Here is a 26,688-nt window from a genome sequence, read left to right as displayed (position 1 = left end):
AAACAGTATAGAGGTTACTAAAGAAATTAAAAATAGAACTACCATTTGACCAAGCAATCCCTCTTCTGGGTACATATCCAAAAGAAATGAAACCACAACCTCATACATTTATCTATGCTCCCATGTTCACTGCAGCATTATTCATAACAGCCAAGATGTTCAATGATGGATGACTGGATAGATATAAATAAATAAATAAATGCATTATACACACACACACACACACACACACACACACAGAGGAATATTATTCAGCCTTAAAAAAGGAGATTCTGCCATTTGCCACAATACAGATGAACCTAAAGGACATATGTTAAGTGAAATACTATAGGCTCAGAAAGAAAAATACAGAATGATCTCACTTTAAGAAAAAAAAACATTGAATACATAAAATGAGGAAGTAGAATGGTGGTTACCCAGGGGCAGGGCAGGGGTGGGAGTAATAAGGAGATGTGAATCAAAGTGTACAAAGTTGTAGTTAAGCAGGATGAATAAATCTAGAGATCTGATGTTCTGATGTACCACATGAGGACTCTAGTTAATAATATGGTATTATATGCTAAAAACTTGCAAGAAGAGTCATTTTACCATGAGTCATGCTCTTACCATGGGGTGGAGAGGAAAAGAAAGGTAATGATGTGAGATAATAGATATGTTAGTTTGCTTGACTTGCAATAATTATTTTAATATATACATATATGTGTATAAACATGTTGTATACCTTAAATGTATACAGTTAAAAATTGTTTTAAAAAGTCAATTGCTTTCCTATGTACTTGTAATAAACAACTGTAATTTGAAAACAAATGCCATTACACTAACAAAAATGAAATATATAACAAAATATGTGCAATATCTGTATGAGGAAAACTGTAAAACTCTGATTAAAAAAATCAAAGATCTAAGTAAATAAAAAGATATTCCATGTTCATAGATAGGAAGATCCACTATTGTTACAATGTCAGTTCTTGCCAATTTGATATATACTTTAAACTCAATGACACTCAAAATATCAGTAAATATTTTGTGTTTATCTACAAACTGATTCTAAAATTTATGTGAAAAAGCAAAAGACCTAGAAGAGCCAACACATTATTAAAGGCAAGAACAGACGACCAACATTACCCAACTTCAGGACTTACTATAAAACTACAGAAATCAAGACAGTATAGTACTGATGAAAGAACAGACAAAGAGACCAATGTTAAGTGAACAGAAATCCCAGAAATATACCCATGTTAATATATTCAACTGATCATTCACAAAGGAAAAAACGGCAATTCAAGGGAGAAAATATAGTCATTTAAAAAATGATGTTTGACCAACTGGATATCCACATGCAAATAAATCTAGACTTATCCTTTTCACCAAAATTAACTTCATAATATAATCACAGACACCTTTGTAAAATACACAAAACTGGAAAGCTGGAAACAAAGAAGAAAATTAAAGTGACCTTGGGTTTGTTAATGACTTTTTACATACAAATATGCATGTAAAAATGTGTGTGTCTATACTTTGCTCAATTTTTCTGTAAAGTAAAAACTGCTCTAAAAATAGTCAATGTAAAAAAAACCCACACAATAGAGAAAATGTGCAGCAAAAAGGCAAAAGTAAGTCCTCCCTTATCAGTAACAATTTTAAATGTAAGTGGTTTAATTTAAAGGCACCAATTAAAAGGCAGAAGTGGACATAATGGATAAAAATGCAGAATCTAACTATTGTCTGCAAGAGATTCACCTTAGGTGCAAAAACAGAAAAATAGGTTAAAAGTAAATGGACGAAAAAAGATATTTTGTGCAAATAGTCATCAAATCCAGATAAAACGGACAAATTGCTGGAAACACACTACTCTACCAAAACTAACTCAAGAAGAAACAAAAAATATAAACAGATCTCTATACAAACATCAGAGAAAACAAACTTTAAGTCAAAAATTGTTACAAGATGCAAAGAAATGCATATTTTGATAAAAGGGCCAATCTATTAAAGAAGATATAACATTTATAAGTATATAGGCCTCTAACAACAGAGTCCCAAATTATATAAAGAAAAAATTGACAGAACTGAAGGCAAAAGCAGACAATAATAGTGGAAGACATCAATACTGCACCTTCAATAATGAATATAAAAGGCAGAAGATCAATAAGCAGATAGAGTACTTGAACAACACTAGATCTATACAATATATACAGGACCCTCCACCCAACAACAGGAGAATACACATACTTCACAAGTACACATGAAACATTCCTCCAGGTAGACCATATGTGTAACCACAAAAGAGTCTCAGTAAGTATAAGAAGATGAAAATGATATAAAGTAGCTTCCATAATCTGAGAAACAAAAATAGATGCCCCTTTATCAACTAAGATGGACCCCAAGGTTAAGAAAACAAAAATTAGCTATGAGCTAAAGTTTCAGGGCTCAGCTAGCATGTCAATTCCCTAAATTTCTATGGCTACAAAAAACAAACAAACAAAAAAAACCACACACACACACACCTTGCTAAACTCTTTAACAACAGGAGCTATCAGACAAATTGCCACACTCCCTTCCTAACTCTGATTTACAACCCAGACCACTAAAATTCTGACTGAATAGGGAATCTGCCTTACAAATACTCCTTCCTGAAAGGCAACTGCAGACCTTAAGCCAGTTTCAGCAAGCTCATAGAGACTGCACACAAACTGTGTTTTATAGTCAACCTTTCAATAGACAGAGCCAAATTCTACCTCATTTTAATGCTAAAACCCCACCTGAAAGTAAACATGGAATGTAAGTTACATACATGTCTACCCATTGAACATGTGCTCAACCGCCCTCATAAATATGTATAGCTTTACCCAAAACAAGCTGAATATATAAGACCCTATTGTTAATATGGACCCTTTCCCTTTGGAAGAGAGAGTGCCTTCAGTCCACACCACAGACCATATCTTCCCAAATTGCAAGTTGATGTCACCAATAAATCTCTTCTTTCTACTATTTAGCTATCCTGGTGGTCATTTGCACTAGACTTCTATGACCACAAAAGAAAGAAATCAGGAAGCCTTAACAGAAGGACGTCTAGAATGTATACAAATATGTGGAAATTGAACAACGTACTCCTAAACAACAAACAGGTCAAAAAAATTATAAGGGAAGTTAGAAAATACTTGCAGATGAATGAAAATGAAAATACAACTTACCAAAAAGTATGGGTTGCAGTTAAAGCAGTACTCAGAAGGAAATGTATGGGTGTAAACATCTATACTTAACAAGAAGAAAGATTTCAAATCAATTACTTAATGTCATACCTTAAGAAACTAGAAAAAGAAGAATGAATTAAAACCAGAGCTAGCAAAAAGAAGGAAATAATGAAGAGTAGAAAAGATATAAAATAGAGAACAGAAAAAGCAATAAAGAAAACAAAACTGGTTTTTGGAAAAAATGCAATAAAATTGACAAACATTCACATAGAGAAATCAAAGTAGAGACATTACTACCTACCTTTCAGAAATAAAAAGGATAACAAGAGAACACTATAAACCATTGTAGGCCAATAAATTAAGTAACCTAAATGAAATAAATTGCTAGAAACACACTAACTACCAAAATTGACTCAAGAATAAACAGAAAATATGAATAGGTCTATAACTAAGTAAGGAGTTTGAATCACTAATCAAAAACCTGCCAACAGAGAAAAAACTAGAACCCAAAGGCCTCAGTGATTAATTCTATCAGTTAAAGAAGAATTAAATAAAATTCATCTCACTTTCTTCCAAAAGAATAGAAGAGGAGGTAACACTTCCAAACTCATATCATGAAGCTAGCATTACCCTGACACCAATGCCAGAAAATTATATGATTACAGGCCAATATCACTTATGAATGCAAAATTCTTAATTAAAAAATAGCAAACCAATTCCAGTAGTATGGTAAAGAATACACCATGACCAAGTGGGGTATAATCCAGGAATGCAAAGATTGTTGAACATATAACAATCAAAATAGAGTACACTGCATTAATAGAAGGCAGGGTGAAAATAAAAAAAACACATGATAATTTAATTTCATATAAAAGTAGTATTTAACAAAATACAAAGTCCTTTCATTATAAACCCACAGCAAGTATCATACTCAACAGTGAAAGACTGAAAGCTTTCCTCCTAAGATCAAGAACAAGACTAAGATGCCAATTGTGCCACTTCTATTAAACATTGAGCTGGAAGTTCAAGCAAGAGCAATTTTGCAAGAAAAAGGTGTAAAATGTATCCAGGGTGGAAAGCGTGAAGTAAAACTATTGCTATCCACAGACAACATGATCTTCTATATAAAAACTACTAAAGATTTCACAAAAAAAAAAAAAAACACTATTAGAGCTAATAAAGGAATTCAACCAAGGGTGCAGAATCCACTTTTTAAAAAAATAGCCAGTGTATTTCTATACACTAGCAATGACCAACGTACAAAGGGAATTAAGAAAATTCTACTTATAATAGCATCAGAAATAATAAAATACTTAGAAATACATTTGTCAAGAGTTACAGGACTATAGTTATACACTGAAAACTGTAAAATGCTGCTGAAAGAAATTAAACAAGTTCTAAATAAATGCAAAGCTATCCTGTGTTCACAGATTAAAAGACTTAATATTGTTAAGGTGTCAATAATATCCAAAGCTACGTCCAGATCCAATGCAATCCCTATCAAAACCCCAAAGGTGATTTTTGTCAGAAATGGAAGAGATGCTAATAATCATATGGAATTACAAACAATCTCAAATTACCAAAACAATTTTAAAAAGGAAGAACAAAATTGGAGGCACTCTCACTTCTCAATTTCAAAAGTGCCACAAATCAAACAGTAATCAAAATGGTGTACTGACAGGAGAACAGAAATATAGAACAATGCAATAGAATTGAGAGTTCAGAGATAAGCCCATATATTTACAGTTAACTGACTTTCAACAAGAGTGCCAAGACCATTCAATGTGGAAAAGAATGGTCTCTTCAACAAATGTTCTTGGACAACCAGACAGCCACATGCAAAATATGAAGTATAAGGTTGAACCCATACCTCATACTATATATACAATTAGCTCAAAATGAATCTTAGACCTAAGTGTAATAGCTAAAACTACAGAAGGAGTAAATCTTGATGACCTCAGATTTGGCAACATATTCTTAGAAATGCCACTGAAAGTACAAGAAACACAAGGAAAAAATAGGTAAATTGGACATCATCAAAATTAAAATCAACTGGGCATCAAAGGATATTATTAAGAGAGTGAGAAAACAACCTATAAAATGGAAGAAATATTTGCATATCACATATTAATAAGAATACAGTATTTGGAATATATAAAGAACTCTTACTACACCACCAAAAAGACATAAAACCCAATTTTAAATTGAGCAAAGGACTTGAATAAACATTTCTCCAGAGAAGATACACAGATAACAAATAAGCACATGAAAAGATGGTCAACAACATTTGCCTTTGGAGAAATGCAAATCAAGCCCATAATGCTTCATTTCTATTGGATATCATCTCTTTTATGAGTCTAGTATACTTTCAACTTTTTTTTGTTTTTTTTTGTTGTTGTTGTTGCTGTTGTTGTTGTTGTTGTTTTAACAGATTCTCACTCTGTCAGCCAGGCTGCAGTGCAGTGGCACAATCTCGGCTCACTGCAACCTCAGCTTCCCGGGTTCAAGTGATTCTCCTGCCTCAGCCTCCCAAGTAGCTGGGATTACAGGCCCACGTCACCATGCCCAGCTAATTTTTGTACTTTTAGTAGAGGCAGGTTTCCCCATGATGGCCAGGCTGGTCCCAACCTCCTGACCTCAAGTGATCCAGCTGCCTCAGCCTCACAAATTGCTGAACCTGAAGAGAGCCAAACTTTCAGGTTTTCTAAGGACTGATCTACCTATTAAACAGACCCAGGGGCTGGAGAAAAACTCTCAATGTATTTCTGGTGAAGAGGAGAGAGAGGGAAGGACAGGGAAGGGAAGGGGAATAGCAAGGGGAGAGGAAGGCAGAGGAGAAGGAAAGAGAGAAGAAGAGAAGGGACCAGAGGTGAAAAGTAAGGAAGATAAAAAACAGAAAATGAGACTGAACTTCTCTTGTTTTTTTCCCTTAAAGTTTCATGCCTCTCAATTGTGCTTCTAAAACTTCAATCCTAGATGGCCAAAAAAGAAGAGAAGGGAAAGTCAGGGAAATGGTTAAATACAATCAAACTCTGATAGCAGAGAAATAATAATTTTTAAAAAAAACACTAAAAAAGGAGGAAGGAAACTAGCAAGCAATAACATTTGAGATGAAAGGGGAGGGATGCCCTACTATCACTCGGACCCCTTAAAAACACATGGGTGGGTATTCCTAAGTGATCATTCATAAACCATTATAAGTATAAAGATAAATATAAAGATATAAATATAAAGTCCAATTCTTTGTTTTCCAGAAAATACTGGGCCTCTACTCCACATTATTAAGAAAAGCATACTAAGCTGGACGGTTCCTCTGGTCTATGATATTAACCCATCTTATAATTAGATGATTTTACAAATTAAATCATTATATCTAAATATCATGGCATTCCTTATATTAAATTCCACTCTACAGTAAATTATCATAACAGTGTAAGTTATTGAGGGAGCAAACTTTTCATTAGTACACGAATCAGAATTCTATTTGAGGGGTTAACAGCACTAAGTCAAAGTAGAGAACAAAATATATTTGGATGTGTAGTGTTTATATCGTAAAAATGCTGTGAGTAATTAACAACATTTTTTTAACTATTAGTTATGTGTTCTCCATTTGCTTTTCTAACAAATTGTATAGACTTACCTGAAAATGCAAAGAACAATTCATTTTGCAAACCAGCTCTTTGCATTTTAACATGATGGCATTCAGACTTAAGTAAGGAAATTTCACATGAAAGGTCAAGAAGCAGTTTGCTTAAAATCTGAAGAAGTTTCTTCTCAAAAGAAATATTATAAATACTATTGCAGGGAGCTGCATGATATCGAGCTGTGAACTGATAATAATAATGAGGCTCACGATAAGCTGTAAAAAATTAAGAAGAGAAAGACACAAAAATGGTTATTTAAATAATTCAAACATATCGCAACTATTTAAGAAATATCATTATTTGGTATAAATTCTTGGTACATGTTTTTAGATATAATTATATTTATTTTTAGTTCACCAACACTTATCTTGCAGTTACTAAGTACCAAATACTATGATAGACACTTTACAAATAGTGACTCATTTGAATCTCTCAACATCATTAAGATTTTCTATTCGTCATAAAGAAATTGAGGGAGGCAGGAATTATGTCACATGTCCAATGCCTATGCTATCAAAACTAAGATTCTAACTTACGGAGCCTGGTCCCAGAGCCTCTTCTATTAACCTCAACACTATGCTGCTCAAACTCAGGTATAACACTTCTCTAAGTTTAAATATTTATCTTGGAAGAAATTAAAGTCATATAATTATGAACAATATTCAAAAATATATGTTTCTAATAAATACACAATTAGTTTTATTGAGTTGAGTACAACATCTGGAACTGAGAACACACACACACACACATATATATATATTTTGCCCATCCCAAATTCTCACTGAAATGACACAAGAAAAATAAAAATGAAAAGAAATTCACTACAATACCAAAAGTCAGAAAAGTTCATCTTCCAAAACAGGGCGCTCTGTTGCTACTTCTGTCAAACAAGGGAGACTTCCCTGCCTGTTGCTGGATTATGCTCAGGAAAAGCTTCCTGCACACACTGAAGTGCACCCAGCTATTGTTTACCTTCCTACCTACACATTTAAGCTAAAATTAAGTACACATACTTAGCTACTGTCCATCTTTGTATTCGGAGTAGAGACCAGACAGCTTCTAATTGCTGAGGAAACCTCTATAGGTTTCATTTCTGAACAGGAATTCTAACATGCTTTTTGTACTGATTCATCCATCAGTGTAGGTACACATTTATCATGTATATATTACATATATCATGATTTATAATATCAAAGATATATAATATATACAAATATCACATAGAATAACTGAACCTGAGGGGTCAGAGCTGGAAATATAGTTGAGTCACAGTATGACTGGGAACAGGGAAAGAAAACTTTTTCTCTCCAGAAATCTGACTCATATCAAGGTATTACCTGAAATAGAACTAAGTCTGAATTTAAGTCAAAATATCCCCCAAATTCTCTGAAACACTGTATCAAAAGTATACTCTTCTGAGTGTCCAGCAGAAGTACACACAAACCAGCAACAATTCAGGATCAGCTTATGTGCATAAGAGTTAACGTTGCAGGTGGGAGGCTGCTTGCAGGATTAGCCCTTGGCTGGTAAACACTTCCCTACACAGACAGGAATCTTTTTCTTCACGATAAAACTGTCTTCTTAACCACCTGATGCACTGAACATCTTTTTGCCTTCTGGGAGTCTGAGATTGTTGTAGTTGCTAGGCAGAAGCGCCTACAGAACTGGTCCCTAATAAACATTCTGGATGTTATTACTGTTTATTCTGTTGCTTTTGTTTTTTCTTCAAAATCTCTCGCAAATCCTAAAGTATCTTCAAGAAGATTCATGGAATAGACTTTAAATACACTTAAGTACAGATTTCTGACATCACTGAGATAATACAATTAGACTAGGTAAGAATTTGAGTAACTCCAATTTTAAAAACTGGACTCATTAAATTGCTAATCTAACATGAAGCAGAAAAAGAATTATGTGGGACTGAACTGATGCAGGACTAAAATTATTTTTATGACTTTTTGTTGAAAACATTGCTGATTACTTTTTTTTTCCCAGAGTCAAGAAAGCTTTTTTTTTAGCTACTTGTAGTTTGCAGGAATTGGGTAAAGTATATTTTTGTAAGCAAAATCAAAACATTTACCTTTCTCTCTGATTTCTTCTGAATTGAGAAACTAACCATAAATATTTTTATTTTATGGCAATATAGTTATTTGCATAACATTAATAAGAATCTGTTTCCTTTCATGATAAGACACAGTTGAAAACACATATTACAAAGGCTTTGATTGGGATGTCACATTTTCAGGTATGACCAGGCTGCTTTAAGGAACTAAAGGTTAACTAGGATCCAATTAATCCCTTGGAAGAACTGGCCAAGTACCCTGTCTACATGGTTCCTTTACAGGGTTACTAGCCTTGTGGTAAGTAAAAAAATATCAGTTTCTGAGAGGCGCAGAATACTCTAAATATTTTGGGGACTTCAAGAAAAGAATTCACTCAAGTACTACAGGTAAAATCCGAGGGTGAGTCCATGGCTTGACTTCCTAACCTGGAGAGGATTTTAAAAGTCTTTTCCTTATGACAAGTTCCAGCAAAGCCAACTTTAAAAGAGTCTATAATAACGTCAATCACTATTCTTTCTACAGTTTGTTTATTTATTTATTTATTTATTTAGAGATGGAGTTTAGCTCTGTTGCCCAGGCTGGGGTGCAGCAGCACAATCTCTGCTCACTGCAGCCTCTGCCTCCCAAGTTCAAGCGATTCTCCCACCTCAGCCTCCCAGGTAGCTGGGATTACAGGTGCGCACTACCATACCTGGCTAATTTTTGTATTTTTAGTAGAGATGGGGTTTCACTATGTTGGCTAGTCTGGTCTCGAACTCCTGACCTCAGGTGATCCACTTGCCTCGGCCTCCCAAAGTGCTGGGATTACAGGTGTAAGCCACTGTGCCCGGCCTTGCTACAGTTTATATAACTAATCAAGCCAACTATAATGAGGCTAAAACTTATTTTACAACAAAACTGGACTCACTGTGATCTTTGGTAGAAATAGGTGACCAGAGAGAGAAAAATTATGTTTCAAGAAAAATTTAAAAACTTTAGTGCGCCTGTTATTAGATTCTAGCTTTGTCCATTTGTTTTTGAGGGTTTTTTAAAAATTATCTAGGCTGAGTCTTGAATTTTTAGTTTCTTCCAATATCTGACTATGACTCTCCAGACTAAAATTTCCAATATTTTTCCCACACACTCATCTGACTTGAAATCCCTAGACATCAAAACTGCTTTTTCTAAAGCCGTGCAAGTTAATGCTAGACAATCTGATATAAACTTTGAAGAAATCACTACAACAACTTATGTATGTACAGAAAGTTCAGTGGAACACCTGATTCAAATGACAATCTGGGAAAATCTATTGCCACTCCCTGCCCATTCCAACTGAAATGTTTTGAGTCAAAATCTAAAATATTCTCAGCTGACTGCCCTCCAAACTCAAAGACTAGTTTGCAGACTGCTCCAGATGTTAACTTTTGTTTTTCTGTGTTTTCCATAAAAATGATTCCACACTAAATACCAGTGTGCCTATACCATATAGAAGCCAAATTTGAAAAAAAACTCACCTGTAACACCACCTCCTGAAATCAGGCTCACCTGTTCAACTAAGCGTATTATTCTCAGGACTAAGAGACTCATTCAATAAGATATGGAACCCAAATTTGTTCCTTTCTACTTGTTTCAATCTGTTTCTCACCCTTTACCAGGTTAGAACCTCTAACCCAAATCTCCCCAAAGCTACCAACTTGGACTTTAATATGTAAAACTTTCTAAAACTAAAGCTGTAAAAGGGAGACTGAAGAAAAACAGAATATTTCTTCCCCAAATATTGATGATTGTAAGGTTAAAGACACTGAAAATGGAGGGGACCATTCTGCCTTAGCCTCTATTTGCCCCATGGCAGGACACCAATCCTTCCTTACTGGAGACAACACTTGCTAATCTGTCCAGAGAAAGCACCAGCAGGCACCAAAGGAATCTGGGAACAGATTTTACTATCATCCCACATTTTCTAACCTTTTAGAAGACTGGAACTGCTCTCTCCTATGTTTTGTCACTAAATTGGATTTATGGCTCTTTGTTAAAATATTATGTAAGCAAGGCCCCTAAGCCACCAATCAGGGATACTTTTGAATTGAGGCCTCTCCAGCACGATAGGTACAGCACACGCATAAACTTCTGCCACTTTCTCCCTTGTTAACCTGGCTTTTGTTTTCAGCAGTGTCTCAACTAAGAAGTTATTCAATTGCCAGTACAGTTCAAGGCCACTGCCTTGCTTTCTACTAAATAGGTGACAGTAATTCACCCACCGTAAGTGCAAATATCAACACAGTAGAAATAGCAAATAATGTCTTAGTATAATAATAAATTAGTTTTCACTTTACTGATCCCTTGAAAGTGTCTCAGGGACTCCCAGAGTTTCACAGACCATAATTTGAGAACCACTGATCTATAGTCAAAGTACTGTTAGAAATTGACAAGAGCACAAAAACAGGAAAACAGGCAAAATATATAAACAGAAAATCTTATATGGGAAAATAAACATACATAAATAGATGCTCAAAGATAACAGTATTAAGAAAAATGCAAATTATAAATGATACAGTTTTTTACACCCACTATATAGGTTAAAAGAGCAATAAAACCTATTTTGTTGGTGGTAAGGATACAAAGAAGTACATGTACATTATTAAAACTTAATAAAATGTAAAAATGTAAATCCTCAAAATGTTAAAGAAAGGAATAAATTAAGAACAGGAAATTATAAAACAAAAACAGGTGGATAACACCAAAAACAAGTGGGGATTAAAAAAATGCAAGATCTAATATATTGGAGAATGAAAATATAGTCATTGAAATAAAAAGAAAAAAATCACCAAAGTTAAAAAATAAATAACTTAAGTGAAATAGATAAGCCAAATGGCAGACATAACATACCTGAAGAAACATTTGGTAAATTGCATGACAGTACCTAAAATACAACACATTTGAAGATTCTGGTATATGAAAGACAAGCTAAAGGTTTTGAATGATAAGTTAAGAAATCATAATAAATATGTTTCTTTGTTTGTTTGTTTTGAGACGGAGTCTTGCCCTGTCGCCCAGGATGGAGTGCAGTGGCGTGATCTCGGCTCATTGCAACCTCCACCTCCCAGGTTCAAGCAATTCTCCTGCCTAAGCCTCCCGAGTAGCTGGGACTACAGGCGCCTGCCACTGAGCTGGCTACTTTTTCCTTTTTTCTTTTTAGTAGAGACGGGGTTTCATCATATTGGCCAGGCTGGACTTGAACTCCTGACCTTGTGATCCGCCCTCCTCTGCCTCCCAAAGTGCTGGGATTACAGGCATAAGCCACCACGCCTGGCCAATAAATATGTTTAATTAGCATTCCAGAAATAAAAAACAGTCAAAAGGAGGCTTTGAAAGAAGTCAACAAAATCCAAAACTTCAACATTGTAATATGTAAACCACATTCTCTGACACACAAATCAAAATAAAAATCAACAACAAAAATCCCTCAAACATTTTTAAACAAATAAAATAGTACTAAATAACAAATGACTATAAAAGAAATCATAGTAAATATGACTAAATATTTAGAAATGATGATAAACATATCAGTAATTGTGGGATTCAATTATAGTAATAAAAAGTAAATATATAGTCTTAACTAGATTTACCCAAAAAATAAAAAGAAAATAAATGAGCTAACTGTACAACTCAAGAGTCTACATAAAGAACAAGGTTAACACAAAAAAGGAAGTTAGGGAAAGAGAACAAGAAAAATCAAACAAGGAATGAATCCCTGAGAAATATAAAAAATAATTATAATTTAGGTAGAAGGACAGTAAAATCCATGATACATAAGGAAAACATCAAATAATGTACTAATTAACAGAAAAAACTGTAAAACTTAATATATAAAGAAAAAACAAATAACTACATAAAACACTATAAATATCTTCATGTCAATGAATTTGGAGAGTTGGATTAAAACTATTTCTAGGAGAAATTAAATTATTATTCATAATATGAATTACTATAATGTGTGCAAGAAGAAATAAACTGAATAAAGTAATAACTACTACTAAAAAAATAACTGGGAGACAGACTTCTGACTAGACAGCTGGAGGAGCTCTGCAAACTCCAACAAACATGCTATAAATTCTTTTTTAAAAATAACCATTGAACAGTCTTTGGAAATTGTCCTAAGAGCATAGAAAAAATAAAGAAACATTTATTCAAATAAGTCTATCGAATGTCAGTAAGAATTGTGTAATAGTCTGTTCTCACACTGCTATAAAGAACTACTTAAGACTGGGTAATTTATTAAGAAAAGAGGTTTAACTAACTCACAGTTCTGCAGGCTGTACAGGAAGCATGGCTGGGAAGCCTCAGGAAACTTAACAATCATGATTGAAGGCAAAGGGGAAGCAAGCAGGTCTTACTATGATGGAGGAGGAGAGAGAGAGAGAGTGCAGAAAGAAGTACTACACACTTTCAAACAACCAGATCTCATGAGAACTCACTATCACAAGCACAAGGAGGAAATCCACCCCCATGATCTAATCACCTCCCAACAGGTCCTTCCCCCAAAATTGGGGAGTACAATTAAACATGAGATTTAGGTGGGAACACAGCCAAACCATATCAAACAGTATTTGAACAAAGCATATGAACCAAGACCTGCTCCCTTCCTCCCTCCCCTCAGCTCAAGGAGAGAGACACTCCATTCCAGATTTCTACAGCCTAACCAGCTGACCCAGCTTTCAGTCAATAGACTATCTCCCAGGAAAGGAAGAATGCCAGCATTTCTCATCCTAGCCCCAGCTCCGTGTTGCTGAAGTAATTAAGTTGCAGGTGAATCTGGCTGAGAGATGATGGCTACCTTCTTCCACCTAGTCCTACCTCCTGAGACAGAGGCTCTAAATCAGGTAGAGGAACACTGAGAATATTGAGTCCTCCATCACCCTTACCCCAATTCATGGTGTAAGGGTTCCACATCAGGACTATAAGCTGATGATACCTATGACTCCTGCTACCCCTACATCAAGTGCTCAGCTCCTAAAGCACGGTGTCACCCAGAAAGAAGCACACCACTGTCCCCAGCCTCAGCTTCAGTGCTATCGCTCAGAGAATTTATCCAGGGAAGAGAACCAGGCTGCAGAACACAAAGCTCTGAATCTCAAAGGAACTGGTTTCACTTGCATGTAAGTGTAGACAAGCTCAACTGAGAACAGATTCATAGATTCACTGGCATTATAAGCTGAACTACAAGTTGGCCAGACAGCAACACAGAGTCACCTGGGAGAAGCAATACTGGGATCAGAACATATCTCAAACACTGATCTAAAGAACTAATACTTCAAGAAACCCAAATTTAACTGGATCAGTAGAGCAATTTGTTTCCTAGGGCACTGTTGAAAGCAATAGATCAATCATCTGAGTGAGTATGTTTAGGAAAAGAGACAGAGATAACCCTGCCAAAACTGCTGTGGGTACACCCAAGCTGCATCTTCCAAGCACATACATCAGAGGCTTCACCTAGCAACTTCACCCCAGAGTTGCTACAATATGCAGTCATGTGCTGCATAATTATGTTTTGGTCAACAACAAACGGCATATACAATGTTGGTACCATAGATGATAATACCTTATTTTTAGTCTACCTTTATTATATTTAGATATGTTTAGATACACGAATACCACAGTATTACAACTACATACAGTATTCAGTACAGTATCATGCTGTGTAGGTTTGTAGCTTAGGATGAAAAGGCCATACCACGTAGCCTACGTGTGCAGTAAGCTATACCATCTAGGTTTGTATAAGTAAACTCTATGACGTTCACAAAATAAAACTGTGTAATGACACATTTCTCAGAATATATCCCCATCATTAAGAAACACATAACTATATTATCTAAAATGTGAAGTTTCTGACAAAAATTTGGGAAACACGTAAGGAAACAGGACATATACTGGAAAAAGGGAAGCAACAGAAACTATCTGTGACAGTGACTAGATGTGGGATTTAAAAAATAAACACTTCAAATAATTCATTATAAATATGTTAAAAGAATTAAAGGAAACCAAAATGGAAGAAGATATGATTATAAAATCACATCAAATAGAGAATATAAATAAAGACTGAAATTATAAAAAAGAATGAAATGGAAATGCAAGAGCTGAAAAGTAAAAATACTAAGAGGGCTCAAGAGTAGATTTAAACTGGCAGGAGAAATAATTAGCAATATTTGCCACATACCTAGCTTATAATAAATTCTAAAAGAAGTGATTCAGAATTAAAAAATGTGATGCCAGCCAGTAATCTGAATCCACACACCAAAAAAAACAAAGTGTACCAATTAAGGTAATTATGTAATCAAAAAGACAGTACAACTATGCAGTTCTTCTACTCTTTTCCCTTTTACTGATTTAAAAGCAATTTCACAGAAGAATTTATATATAACATATAAATTGGGCCTATAACACATAAATATATATTTGCCAGTAATAACACAAAAGAGGTGGGTGAGAGAAGCTGTATTGGACTAAAACAAAATTCAGATGGTAACTTGAATCCAGGGAACAAATGAAGAGAACCACAAATGATAAATAAGAAGGCTCTATATGACAAAACCTATAAATATATACTTCCTCTCCTTTCTACTCTCAGCTTATTTGAAAGATACAAAATTACATAAAATAATAACAAGGTATTGTTTAGTCTGTAACATTTAAAGATGTAATATGTGTAATATTGATACCACAAAATACAGAGAAACAGAACAGAAGTACAAAAGAGTAACATTTCTATAGCTTTCTGGAATTAAATTAGTATAAATCTAAAACTGATTCTGATAGGTTAATATGTATGTAGCAAGCTCTAGAGAAATTAATAAAGAACTGGAAATAAACAGCAAAAAGTAATTAAAGAAATGAAAATACTATATTAGAAAATATTCATTTAATTCAACAGAATTAATGCAGAATAGAAGAACACACATGAAGAATATGGAAACAAAAAGTAAAATAGCAAAGTATATCCAAGTATATCAATAATAACATTAAATGTTAATGGATTAAACAAGCCAATCAAAAACCAGATGGTCAGACTAGATTTAAAAAGTTATATCCAACTACACTATATATTGTCTACATGAGACGCACTTTAAATTCAAAGATACAAATAGGTTGAAAGTCATAGAATGTTAAAAGATATACCATGCATACTGCAATCACAAGAATGCAATAGTGGTGACACAATTACCAAACAAAACAGACTGTAAGTGGCTGGCAAGATGGCCGAATAGGAATAGCTCTGGTCCGCAGCTCCCAGCGAGATCAACACAGAAGGCAGGTGATTTCTACATTTCCAACTGAGGTACCTGGTTTATCTCATTGGGACTGGTTAGGCAGTGAATGCAGCCCACAGTGGGCGAGCTGAAGCAGGGTGGGTGTCGCCTCACCAGGGAAGCACAAGGGGTCAGAGAACTCCCTCCCCAAGTCAAGGGAAGAAATGAGGGACTATGCCATGAGGAATGCAGCCCAGACACTACCCTTTTCCGACAGTCTTCGCAACCTGCAGAACAGGAGATTCCCTCGGGTGCCTACACCACCAGGGCCCTGAGTTTCAAGCCCAAAACTGGGCGGCCATTTGGGCAGACACCAAGTGAGCTGCAGGAGTTTATTTTTCATACCCCAGTGGTGCCTGGAACACCAGCGAGACAGAACCATTCACTCCCCTGGAAAGGGGGCTGAAGGCAGGGAGCCAAGTGGTCTAGCTCAGCAGATCCCACCCCCACAGAGCCCAGCAAGCTAAGATCCACTGGCTTGAAATTCTCGCTGCCAGCACAGCTGTCTGAGGTCGACCTGGGATGCTCGTGCTTGGTGGGGGTAGGGGCATCTGCCATTACTGAGGTTTGAGTAGGCAGTTCTCCCCTCACAGTGTAAATAAAGCTGCCTGCAAGTTTGAACTGGGTGGAGCCCACTGCAGCTCTGCAAAGCCACTATAGCCAGAGTGCCTATCTAGATTCCTCTTCTCTGGGAAGGGTATCTCTGAAAGAAAGGCAGCAGCCCCAGGCAGGGGCTTATAGATAAAATTCCCATCTCCCTGGGACAGAGCACCTGGGGGAAGGGGCGGCTGTGGGTGCAGCTTCAGCAGACTTAAACGTTCCTGCCTGCCAGCTCTGAAGACAGCAGTGGATCTTCCAGCACAGAGCTCAAGCTCTGCTAAGGAACAGACCACCTCCTCAAGTGGGTCCCTGACCCCCATGCCTCCTGACTGAAAGACATTTCCCAGCAGGGGGCGACAGACACCTCATACAGGAGAGCTCTGGCTGGCATCTGGCAGGTGCCCTCTGTGAGGAAGCTTCCAGAGGAAGGAATAGGCAGCAATCTTTGCTGTACTGCAGCCTCCACTGGTGATACCTAGGCAAAGAAGGTCTGGGGTGGACCTCCTGCAAACTCCAGCAGACCTGCAGCAGAAGGGCCTGTTAGAAGGAAAACTAACAAACAGAAAGGAGTAGCATCAACATCAACAAAAAGGATGTTCACACAAAAACCCCATCCAAAGGTCACCAACATCTCCAAAGGTCACCAACATCAAAGACCAAAGGTAGATAAATTGATGAAGTTGAGGAAAACCAGTGCAAAAAGGCTGAAAATTCCAAAAACCAGAACACTTCTTCTCCTCCAAGGATTACAACTCCTCACCAGCAAGGGAACAAAACTGGATGGAGAATGAGTTTGATAAACTGACAGAAGTAAGCTTCAGAAGATGGGTAATAACAAACACCTCTGAGCTAGGGAGCATGTTGTAATCAGATGCAAGGAAGCTAAGAACCTTGAAAAAGGGTTAGATGAATTGCTAACTAGAATAACCAGTTTAGAAAAAAACATAAATGACCTGATGGAGCTAAAAACCACAGCATGAGAACTTCAAGAAGCATACACAAGTATCAATAGCCAAATCAATCAGGTGAAGAAAGGATATCAGAGATTGAAGATCAACTTAATGAAATAAAGCATGAAGACAAGATTAGAGAAAAAACAATGAAAAGGAACAAACAAAGCCTCCAAGAAATATGGGACTATGTGAAAAGACCAAACCTACGTTTGATTGGTGTATCTAAAAGTGACGAGGAGAACGGAATCAAGTTGGAAAACACTCTACAGGGATATTATCCAGGAGAACTTCCCCAACCTAGCAAGACAGGCCAACATTCAAATTCAGGAAATACAAAGAGCACCACAAAGATACTCCTCAAGAAGAGCAACACACCACGATCAAGTCAGCTTCAACTCTGAGATGCAAGGCTGGTTCAACATATTCAAATCAATAAACGTAATCCATCACATAAACAGAATCAATGACAAAAACCACATGATTATGTCAATATATGCAGAAAAGGTCTGATAAAAATTCAACACCCCTTTATGCTAAAAACTCTCAATAAACTACGTATTGATGGAACGTATCTCAAAATAATAAGAGCTATTTATGACAAACCTACAGCCAATATCATACAAAAGCTGGAAGCATTCCCTTTGAAAACTGGCACAAGACAAGGATGCCCTCTCTCACCACTCCTATTCAACATAGTATTGGAAGTTCTGGCCAGGGCAATCAGGCAAGAGAAAAACATAAAGGGTATTCAAATAGGAAGAGAGGAAGTCAAATTGTCTCTGTTTGCAGATGACATGATTTTATATTTTGAAAACCCCATCATCTCAGACCCGAATCTCCTTAAGCTGATAAGCAACTTCAGCAAAGTCTCAGGATACAAAATCAATGTGCAAAATCACAAGCATTCCTATACACCAATAATAGACAAACAGCCAAATCATGAGTAAAATCCCATTAACAATTGCTACAAAGAGAATAAAATACCTGGGAATACAACTTACACGGGATGTGAAGGACCTCTTCAAGGAGAACTACAAACCACTGCTCAAGGAAATAAGAGAGGACACAAACAAATGGAAAAACATTCCATGTTCATGGATAGGAAGAATCAATATATTGACAATGGCCATACTGCAGAAAGTCATTTATAGATTCAATGCAACCCCCTTAACGCTACCATTGACTTTCTTCACAGAATTAGAAAAAGCTACTTTAAATTTCATACGGAACCAAAAAGGAGCCTGTATAGCCAAGACAATCCTAAGCAAAAAGAACAAAGCTGGAGGCATCATGCTACCTGACTTCAAACTATACTACAAGGCTACAGTAAACAAAACAGCATGGTACCAGTACCAAAACAGATATGTAGACCAATGGAACAGAACAGAGGCCTCAGAAATAATACTACACCTCTACAACCATCTGATCTTTGACAAAACTGACAAAAACAAGCAATGAAAAAAGGATTCCTTATTTAATAAATGGTGTTGGGAAAACTGGCTAGCCATATGCAGGAAACTGAAACTGGACCTCTTCCTTACACCTTGTATAAAAATTAACTCAAGATGGATTAAAGTCTTAAATGTAAGACCTAAAACCATAAAAATCCTAGAAGAAAATCTAGGCAATGCCATTCAGGACATAGTCATGGCCAAAGACTTCATGACTAAAACACCAACAGCAATGGCAACAAAAGCCAAAATTGACAAATGGGATTTAATTTAACTAAAGAGCTTCTGCACAGCAAAATAAACTATCATCAGAGTGAACAGGCAACCTACAGAATGGGAGAAAATTTTTGCAATCTATCCATCTGACAAAGGGCTAATATCCAGAATCTACAAGGAACTTAAACAAATTTACAAGAAAAAAAAAATGACCATCAAAAAGTGGGCAAAGGACATGAACAGACACTTCTCAAAAGAAGACATTTATGTGGACAACAAACATATGAAACAAAGCTCATCATCACTGGTCATTAGAGAAATGCAAATCAAAGCCACCGTAAGATACCATCTCACACCAGTTAGAATGGCAATCCTTAAAAAGTCAGGAAACAACAGATGCTGGAGAGGATATGGAGAAATAGGAACACTTTTACACTGTTCGTGGGAGTGTAAATTAGTTCAACCATTGTGGAAGACAGTGTGGTGATTCCTCAAGGATCTAGAACCAGAAATACCATTTGACCCAGCAATCCCATTACTGGGTATATGCCCAAAAGATTATAAATCATTCTACTATAAAGACACATGTATATGTATGTTTATTGCAGCACTATTCACAATAGCAAAGACTTAGAACCAACCCAAATGACCATCAATGACAGGCTAGATAAAGAAAATGTAGCACATACACACCATGGAATACTAAGCAGCCATGAAAAAGGATGAGTTCATGTCCTTTGCAGGGACATGGAGGAAGCTGGAAACCATCATTCTCAGCAAACTAACACAGGAACAGAAAACCAAACACTGCATGTTCTCACTCATAAAGGGGAGCTGAACAATGAGAACACATGGACACAGGGAGTGGAACATCACACACCAGGGCCTGTCGGGTGGTAGGGGAGCTAGGGGAGGGATAGCATTAGGAGAAATACCTAATGTAGATGACAGATTGATGGGTGCAGCAAACCACCATGGTATGTGTATACCTATGTAACAAACCTACACGTTCTACACATGTATCCCAGAACTTAAAGTATAATAAAAAAAAAGAAATGGTGGGAGATGTCTTCACAATATATCATGCTTCCACACCCTTTCTGATAAAATTATACACTAATGCTAATGATATACTAAAGGACAATACCAAAAAGTCAAGGCTCAGGTCAAAAAGGAGATGGATATTCTTACAGACCAGACACAGAGTACATATACAATGTGGGGAAAATGCCATAGGGTTGCTGGTCTATGGACACAGTACCAGGGAAGTGGCAGCAGGAACTTGGCCTCTGTGGAGAATAGCCTTACATGATTTTTATGTGAGATAGGAGACTAAAACTAGACTCACAGAATAAAACTAGGGACTGAGTATAGCACTCTGCTCATAGAAGCTAAAAAACCCAAATGGCAAAAAAAAACCCCAAACGGCTACAATTGGTGCTTGAAGCTATGGCTCATAACAAGCAGGGTGCGTCATGAGAAAATGATCGAAGTTCCTGCTTTCCAGCCAGGAACTAAACCAAGTCCCTCACAGCTTTCCTGAATGTATGGCAATATCTCCGTATCACAATAGGTCATTAGAAGACCTGATTTGGAACAGAGGCCCAGTGGGTGGAGTGCGCGAGGAAGCACTGGATGCAGAACCACTGGACAATGAGAAATATGTTTCTATTGGATTTAACAACAAGGGGACTATTGATAACCTTAACCTTAGTAGTTTCATGCAATTGCAGATGCAAGTACCAGAATAGTATGGGAGGGTAACTGAGGGTGAAAGGAGGAGTTGAGTGTAGATATCTTTCTCAAGAAATATAGACTACGCTTCTCCTACAGAGTCAGGTACAAGGAACACTGAAAAAAAAAAAAAAAAAAAACAGACTTTAAAACAACAACAAAAAGTTACTAAAGAAACAAAAGGGACTTTTATTATGATAAAAAGGTCAATATATCAGGAAGAAAGAACAATTAAAAACATACAGATATTAAAGAGGAATTAGATAATTCAATATTAATTGGAGACATCAATATCCCACTTACAATGATGAATAAAAAAACTAGGAAGAAGATCAACAAAGAAATAGAAGACCTGAACAACACTATAAACCAAATAGATCTGAGAGTCATCTACAGTAAACCGGCTAACAACAGCAGAATATGCATTCTTCTCAAATACACATGGAACATTCTCAAGGATAAAGCATATGCTAAGCCATAAACCTTTGAAATAATCCAAATTATTTTCTCTGATAAAGTAAAATTAAAAATCAGTAACAAAAGAAATTTGAAAAACTCAGAAATGAAAATTAACAGACTCCTAAATAATCAATAGATCAAAGAAAAAATCAAAAGATAAGTTAGAAATAATCTTGATATAAATGAAAATGAAGACAAAACATGCCAAAACCTATGGCATGCAGGTAAGACAGCACTTAGAGGGAAATAATATGCCATGCCTATGGCATATTATAAAAGAAAGCTCTCAAGTAGCCTAATCTTTTATCTTCGGACAATGAAAAAGAAAGAGAAAATAGAAAAACTAAATATAAAGCAAGCAGAATGAATAAAATAATAAAGACTTCAGCAGAGATAAGTGATAAAATAAATAAAAAATAGTGAAAATCAATGAAATCAAAACCAGGTTTTTAAGAAATCAACAGAATTGATCAAATTTTAGCTAGATTTACAAAAACAAGAGATAGAAGACTCAAATTACTAGAATCAGAAATAAAAGGGGAGAGAATATTGACCTTAAAGAAATAAAAGAATTATAAAGGAATACTACAAACAACTCTATGCCAACAAATTAGACACATTTAGATAAAATAAATTCTTAGGAAGACACAAACTAGTGAAACTGACTCAAGTAGAAATAGACAATCTGATTAGACTTGTAACAAAAAGGTCGAATTAGTAATCAAAAAACTACCTATGGAAAACAACCCAAGCCCAAATGTCTTCACTGATGAATTCTACCAAACAGTTAAGATATATTAGCAACAATTCTTCACAAACACTTTCAAAATTGGAACAGAAGGGAATACACCCGAGCACATTCTATGAAGCCAGTAATACCCTGATACCTAAACCAAAGACATCACAAGAAAACTATAAACCAATATCTCTTATGAACACAAACGCAAAAATTCCCAATAAAATACTGGCAAATCAAATCTAGCAAAATATTGAAAAAAATCATACACCATGACCAGGTGGGATTTATCCCAAGAATGAAAGTTTGGGTTAATATTTAAAAAATCAATTCATGTAACAAACCATAGTAATGAAGTACAAAATAAAAAACACGTTTATATTAATTTATGTAAGAAAAAACATTTGACAAAATCCAACATCCTTTCACAATAAAAACAATCCTCAAATATAAATGTAGAATAAGGGAATTTCTTCCATCTGATAATGGGCACCTACAAGAAACCCACAGCTAACATTATATATACTCAATGGTGAAAGACTAGATTATTTCCCCCTAATATTATGAGAAAGATAATGATGCCCACCCTCAACATACTTTTTCAACATATATCTAAAGTCCTAGGGTCCTCAATAAAAAAAAACAAAAATAAATAACAAATACACAGACTCTGTCTCTGTGTCAACATGCTACGAATGTCTCACGAAGAATCTACAAAAATCTAAAAATCTAGTATTGTTACATAACTTTGACAAGGTGGCAGGACACAAAATCAACACAAAAATAATATTTATTTCTACATATTAGCAATAAACATGTGTAATTGAAAGTTTAAAATATAATATTATTTATAATTATTCTAAAAAATCACAATAACACACAGTATACACTTAACAAAATATGTATATGCAAATAAAAGAAATCAAAGACCTAATTAAATGGATAGACATACCATGTTCATAAACTAGAAGACACAGTATAGGAAGGATGCAATTCTTCCCCAAATTAATCTATAGATTGAATGTAATTCCCATCAAAATCACATTAGGATATTTTGTTGATGCACATAAGAATATTCAAAAATTTATATGGAAAGGGACAAACATTTAAATAACAAAGACTATTCTTGAAAACTATCTTGAAAAGAACACTCTCCTTGGTATTGAGGTTTTCTATATACTTACAGTAATCAACAGCGTAGTACTGGTAGAGGAGGTATAAACCTATAAATCAATGGAAGAAATTACAGAACCTAGAAAAAAAGTACCCACACAAATATCTTCAACTGATTTTTGACAAAGATGCAAAAACAATTCAATGGAGGAAGAAAAACCTCTTCAGGAAATAATATTGAAGCAACTGAACATCCATATGTAAAAAATAAAAACAATAAAAATCAACCTTAAACCAAGCCTCAGCATACTTTACACAAAAATTAACTGAAAATGCATCGCATAGTTAAATAGAAAAAGGAAACCTGTGCTGGGAGAACTGGCTAGCCATATGCAGAAAATTAAACCTGGACCCTTTCCTTATACCTTATTAAAAAATTAACTCAAGATGGATTGAAGCCACTGCACTCCAGCCTGGGCGACAGAGCGAGACTCTGTCTCAAAAAAAAACAAAAAAACAAAAAACAAAAAACAAAAACCCTAGAAGAAAACCTAGGCAATACCATTCAGGACATAGGCACAGGCAAAGATTTCATGACAAAAATGCAAAAAGCAACTGCAACAAAAGCAAAAATTGACAAATGGGATCTAATTAAACTAATTAAACTTCTGCACAGTAAAAGAAACTATCATCACAGTGAACACGCAATATACAGAGTGAGAGAATATTTTTGCACTCTATTCATCTGACAAACATCTAATATTCTAGAATCTCCAAGGAACTTAAACAAATTTACAAGATTTGTTTAAGTTAAAAACAACCCCATTAAAACATGGGCAAAGGACATGAACAGACACTTCTCAAAAGAAGATATTCATGGGGCAAACAAACATATGAAAAAAAGCTCAACATCACTGATCATTAGAGAAATGCAAATCAAAACCACAATAAGATACCGTCTCACACCAGTCAGAATGGCAATTATTAAAAGGTCAAGAAATAACAGATGCTGGCGAGGTTGTGGAGAAACAGGAACACTTTTACACTATTGCTGGGAGTGTAAATTAGTTCAACCATTGTGGAAGATGGTGTGGCAATTCCTCAAAGATCTACAACCAGAAATGCCATTTCACCCAGCAATCCCATTACTGAGTATATACCCAAAGAAATATAAATCATTCTATTACAAGGATACATGCACTGATATGTTCATTGAAGCACTATTCATTGAAGCAAATAATGATTCCATGTCATTGAAGCAAAGACATGGAATCAACCCAAACACCCATCAGTGATAGACTGGATAAAGAAAACGTGGTACATATACACCATGAAATACTATGCAGCCATAAAAAGGAACAAGATCACGTCCTTCACAGAGACATGGATGGAGCTGGAAGCCATTATCCTCAGCAAACTAATGCAGGAACAGAAAACCAAACACCACATATTCTCACTTATAAGTGGGAGCTGAACAATGAGAACACATCAGCACAGGGAGGGGAACAACACACACTGGGGCTTGTCGGTGATGTGAGGAGGAAGAACATTAGGAAAAATAGCTAATACATGCTGGACTTAATATCCAAGTGATGGGCTGATAGGGATAGCAAACCACCATGGCACATGTTCATGTGACAAGCCTGCACATCCTGCATGTTACCCAATAACTTAAAATAAAAATAATTTTTTTTAAAAAAAAGGAAACCTACAAAACTTTTGGGAAAAAAACAGACTATCTTTGGGATCTAGAACTAGGCAAATAATTTTTCATCTTAATACAAAAAGCATGATTCACAAAAGCAAATCTGAGAAACCAAATTTTCAAACAGGCTCTGCAAACATCCTGTCAAGAGGATGAAAAGACAAAATACAGACTGGTAGAAAATACTTGCAAATAATATATATCCAACAAAGAAAGAGTATCTCTCTGTGTATGTGTATTAAATATCAAAAAACCCAGTGGTAATACATCAAACAATCCAATGAAAAAATGGTCAAAAGATATGAACAGAAATTTTACCAAAGAGGATGTACAGATGGCAAATAAACTCATAAAATATATTTAATACATCATTAGAAATTATAGAAATGCAAATTAAAACCACAATGAAATATTACTTCACACCTATTAGAATGGCTAAAACAAAAGATAATTATAACACCAATTGCTGGTGGAGACATGGAGTAACTGGACTATCCTTACATTGCTGGTGGGAATACAAAATGGTACAGCCATTCTGAAAAACAGTTGGCAGTTTCTTATAAAACTAAATATGCAACTATCATATGATCAACCAACTGCATTTTAGGTATTTACCCCACAGAAATAAATACTTATGTCTATAGAAAAACAATCCACAAATATCCATAGAAGCTTTACATGCAACAGCCAAAAACGCAAAGCAACCTAGATATCTTTCAATGTGTAAGTCATTAAACAAACTGTGGCATATGCATACTATGGAATGCAACTCAGCAATAAGAAAGAGTGCGTGATAGATGCACAAAACTTATACAGGAATTTGGAAAAATGAAAAAAAGTCAATCCCCTAAGATTATGTACTATAGTACTGAATTTGAATAATACTTTTGAAATGAAAATACAGAATTAGAGAAGATTGGTGGTTGCCAGGAATTCTGGATGGAGGTAGGAGGGAAAGTGGGTTCAATTATAAAAGGTCAACACAAGGTATCCTTCTCTTGATGGGACTGCTCTGTATCTTGTCTATGGTTGTAGATACCTGAGCCTACCCATGGGATAAAAATGGCAGAATTACACACACACACACAAAAGTACACATAAACCTGGAAAAATATGAATAAGATGGGTAGACTGCAACAAAATCAATATCTTAGCTTATAAGATATTACGATTTGGGGAGGCTGGGTAATGAATACATGTGATCTGACTGTATTATTTCTTGCAACCATACGTTAATCTACATTTATCTCAAAACAAAAAGTTTAACCTGAAAAAACAGGCCTAAGGTTTAACTTGCCTTTTCAGGACCATTCTCAGTCTACTTTTCTAAACTACTGGAACTTAAATTATTGAAAACTTAGTAATTGCTGAACATACAATAACCTTTCCTTGTATGTAACTGAAAATGGTTTAAGAGCCAACAATTCAAGTATGACAATGAAGCAGAACAGTTCTAATGCTCAAGCACTTCTGTTCTTGTGTATGACTTGCAGCCTTAATTTTCTGTGTGAAAATGGTTACATTATTTCCTTAGCTTTGT

At 35.5% G+C, this 26,688-nt stretch overlaps 1 protein-coding gene across 4 annotated transcripts in view; it reads right to left on the bottom strand.

Moving 5' to 3' along the window:
* The window catches only part of ZPBP (zona pellucida binding protein), a 142,514-nt gene that overhangs the window by 75,174 nt on the left and 40,652 nt on the right, over positions 1 to 26,688 (bottom strand). For all 4 annotated transcript variants that reach the window (XM_054495484.1, XM_054495485.1, XM_054495487.1 and 1 more), the window contains one exon: positions 6,832 to 7,050. In XM_054495484.1, the coding sequence (XP_054351459.1) occupies positions 6,832 to 7,050 (219 nt within the window). The remainder of the gene's footprint in view (positions 1 to 6,831; positions 7,051 to 26,688) is intronic.

The sequence above is a fragment of the Pongo pygmaeus genome, chromosome 6, assembly GCF_028885625.2.
Source record: "Pongo pygmaeus isolate AG05252 chromosome 6, NHGRI_mPonPyg2-v2.0_pri, whole genome shotgun sequence".
Classification (NCBI taxonomy): Eukaryota; Metazoa; Chordata; class Mammalia; order Primates; family Hominidae; genus Pongo; species Pongo pygmaeus.
Note: the sequence above shows the minus strand (reverse complement) of the source record. Positions and strands in the feature narration are given on the sequence as shown.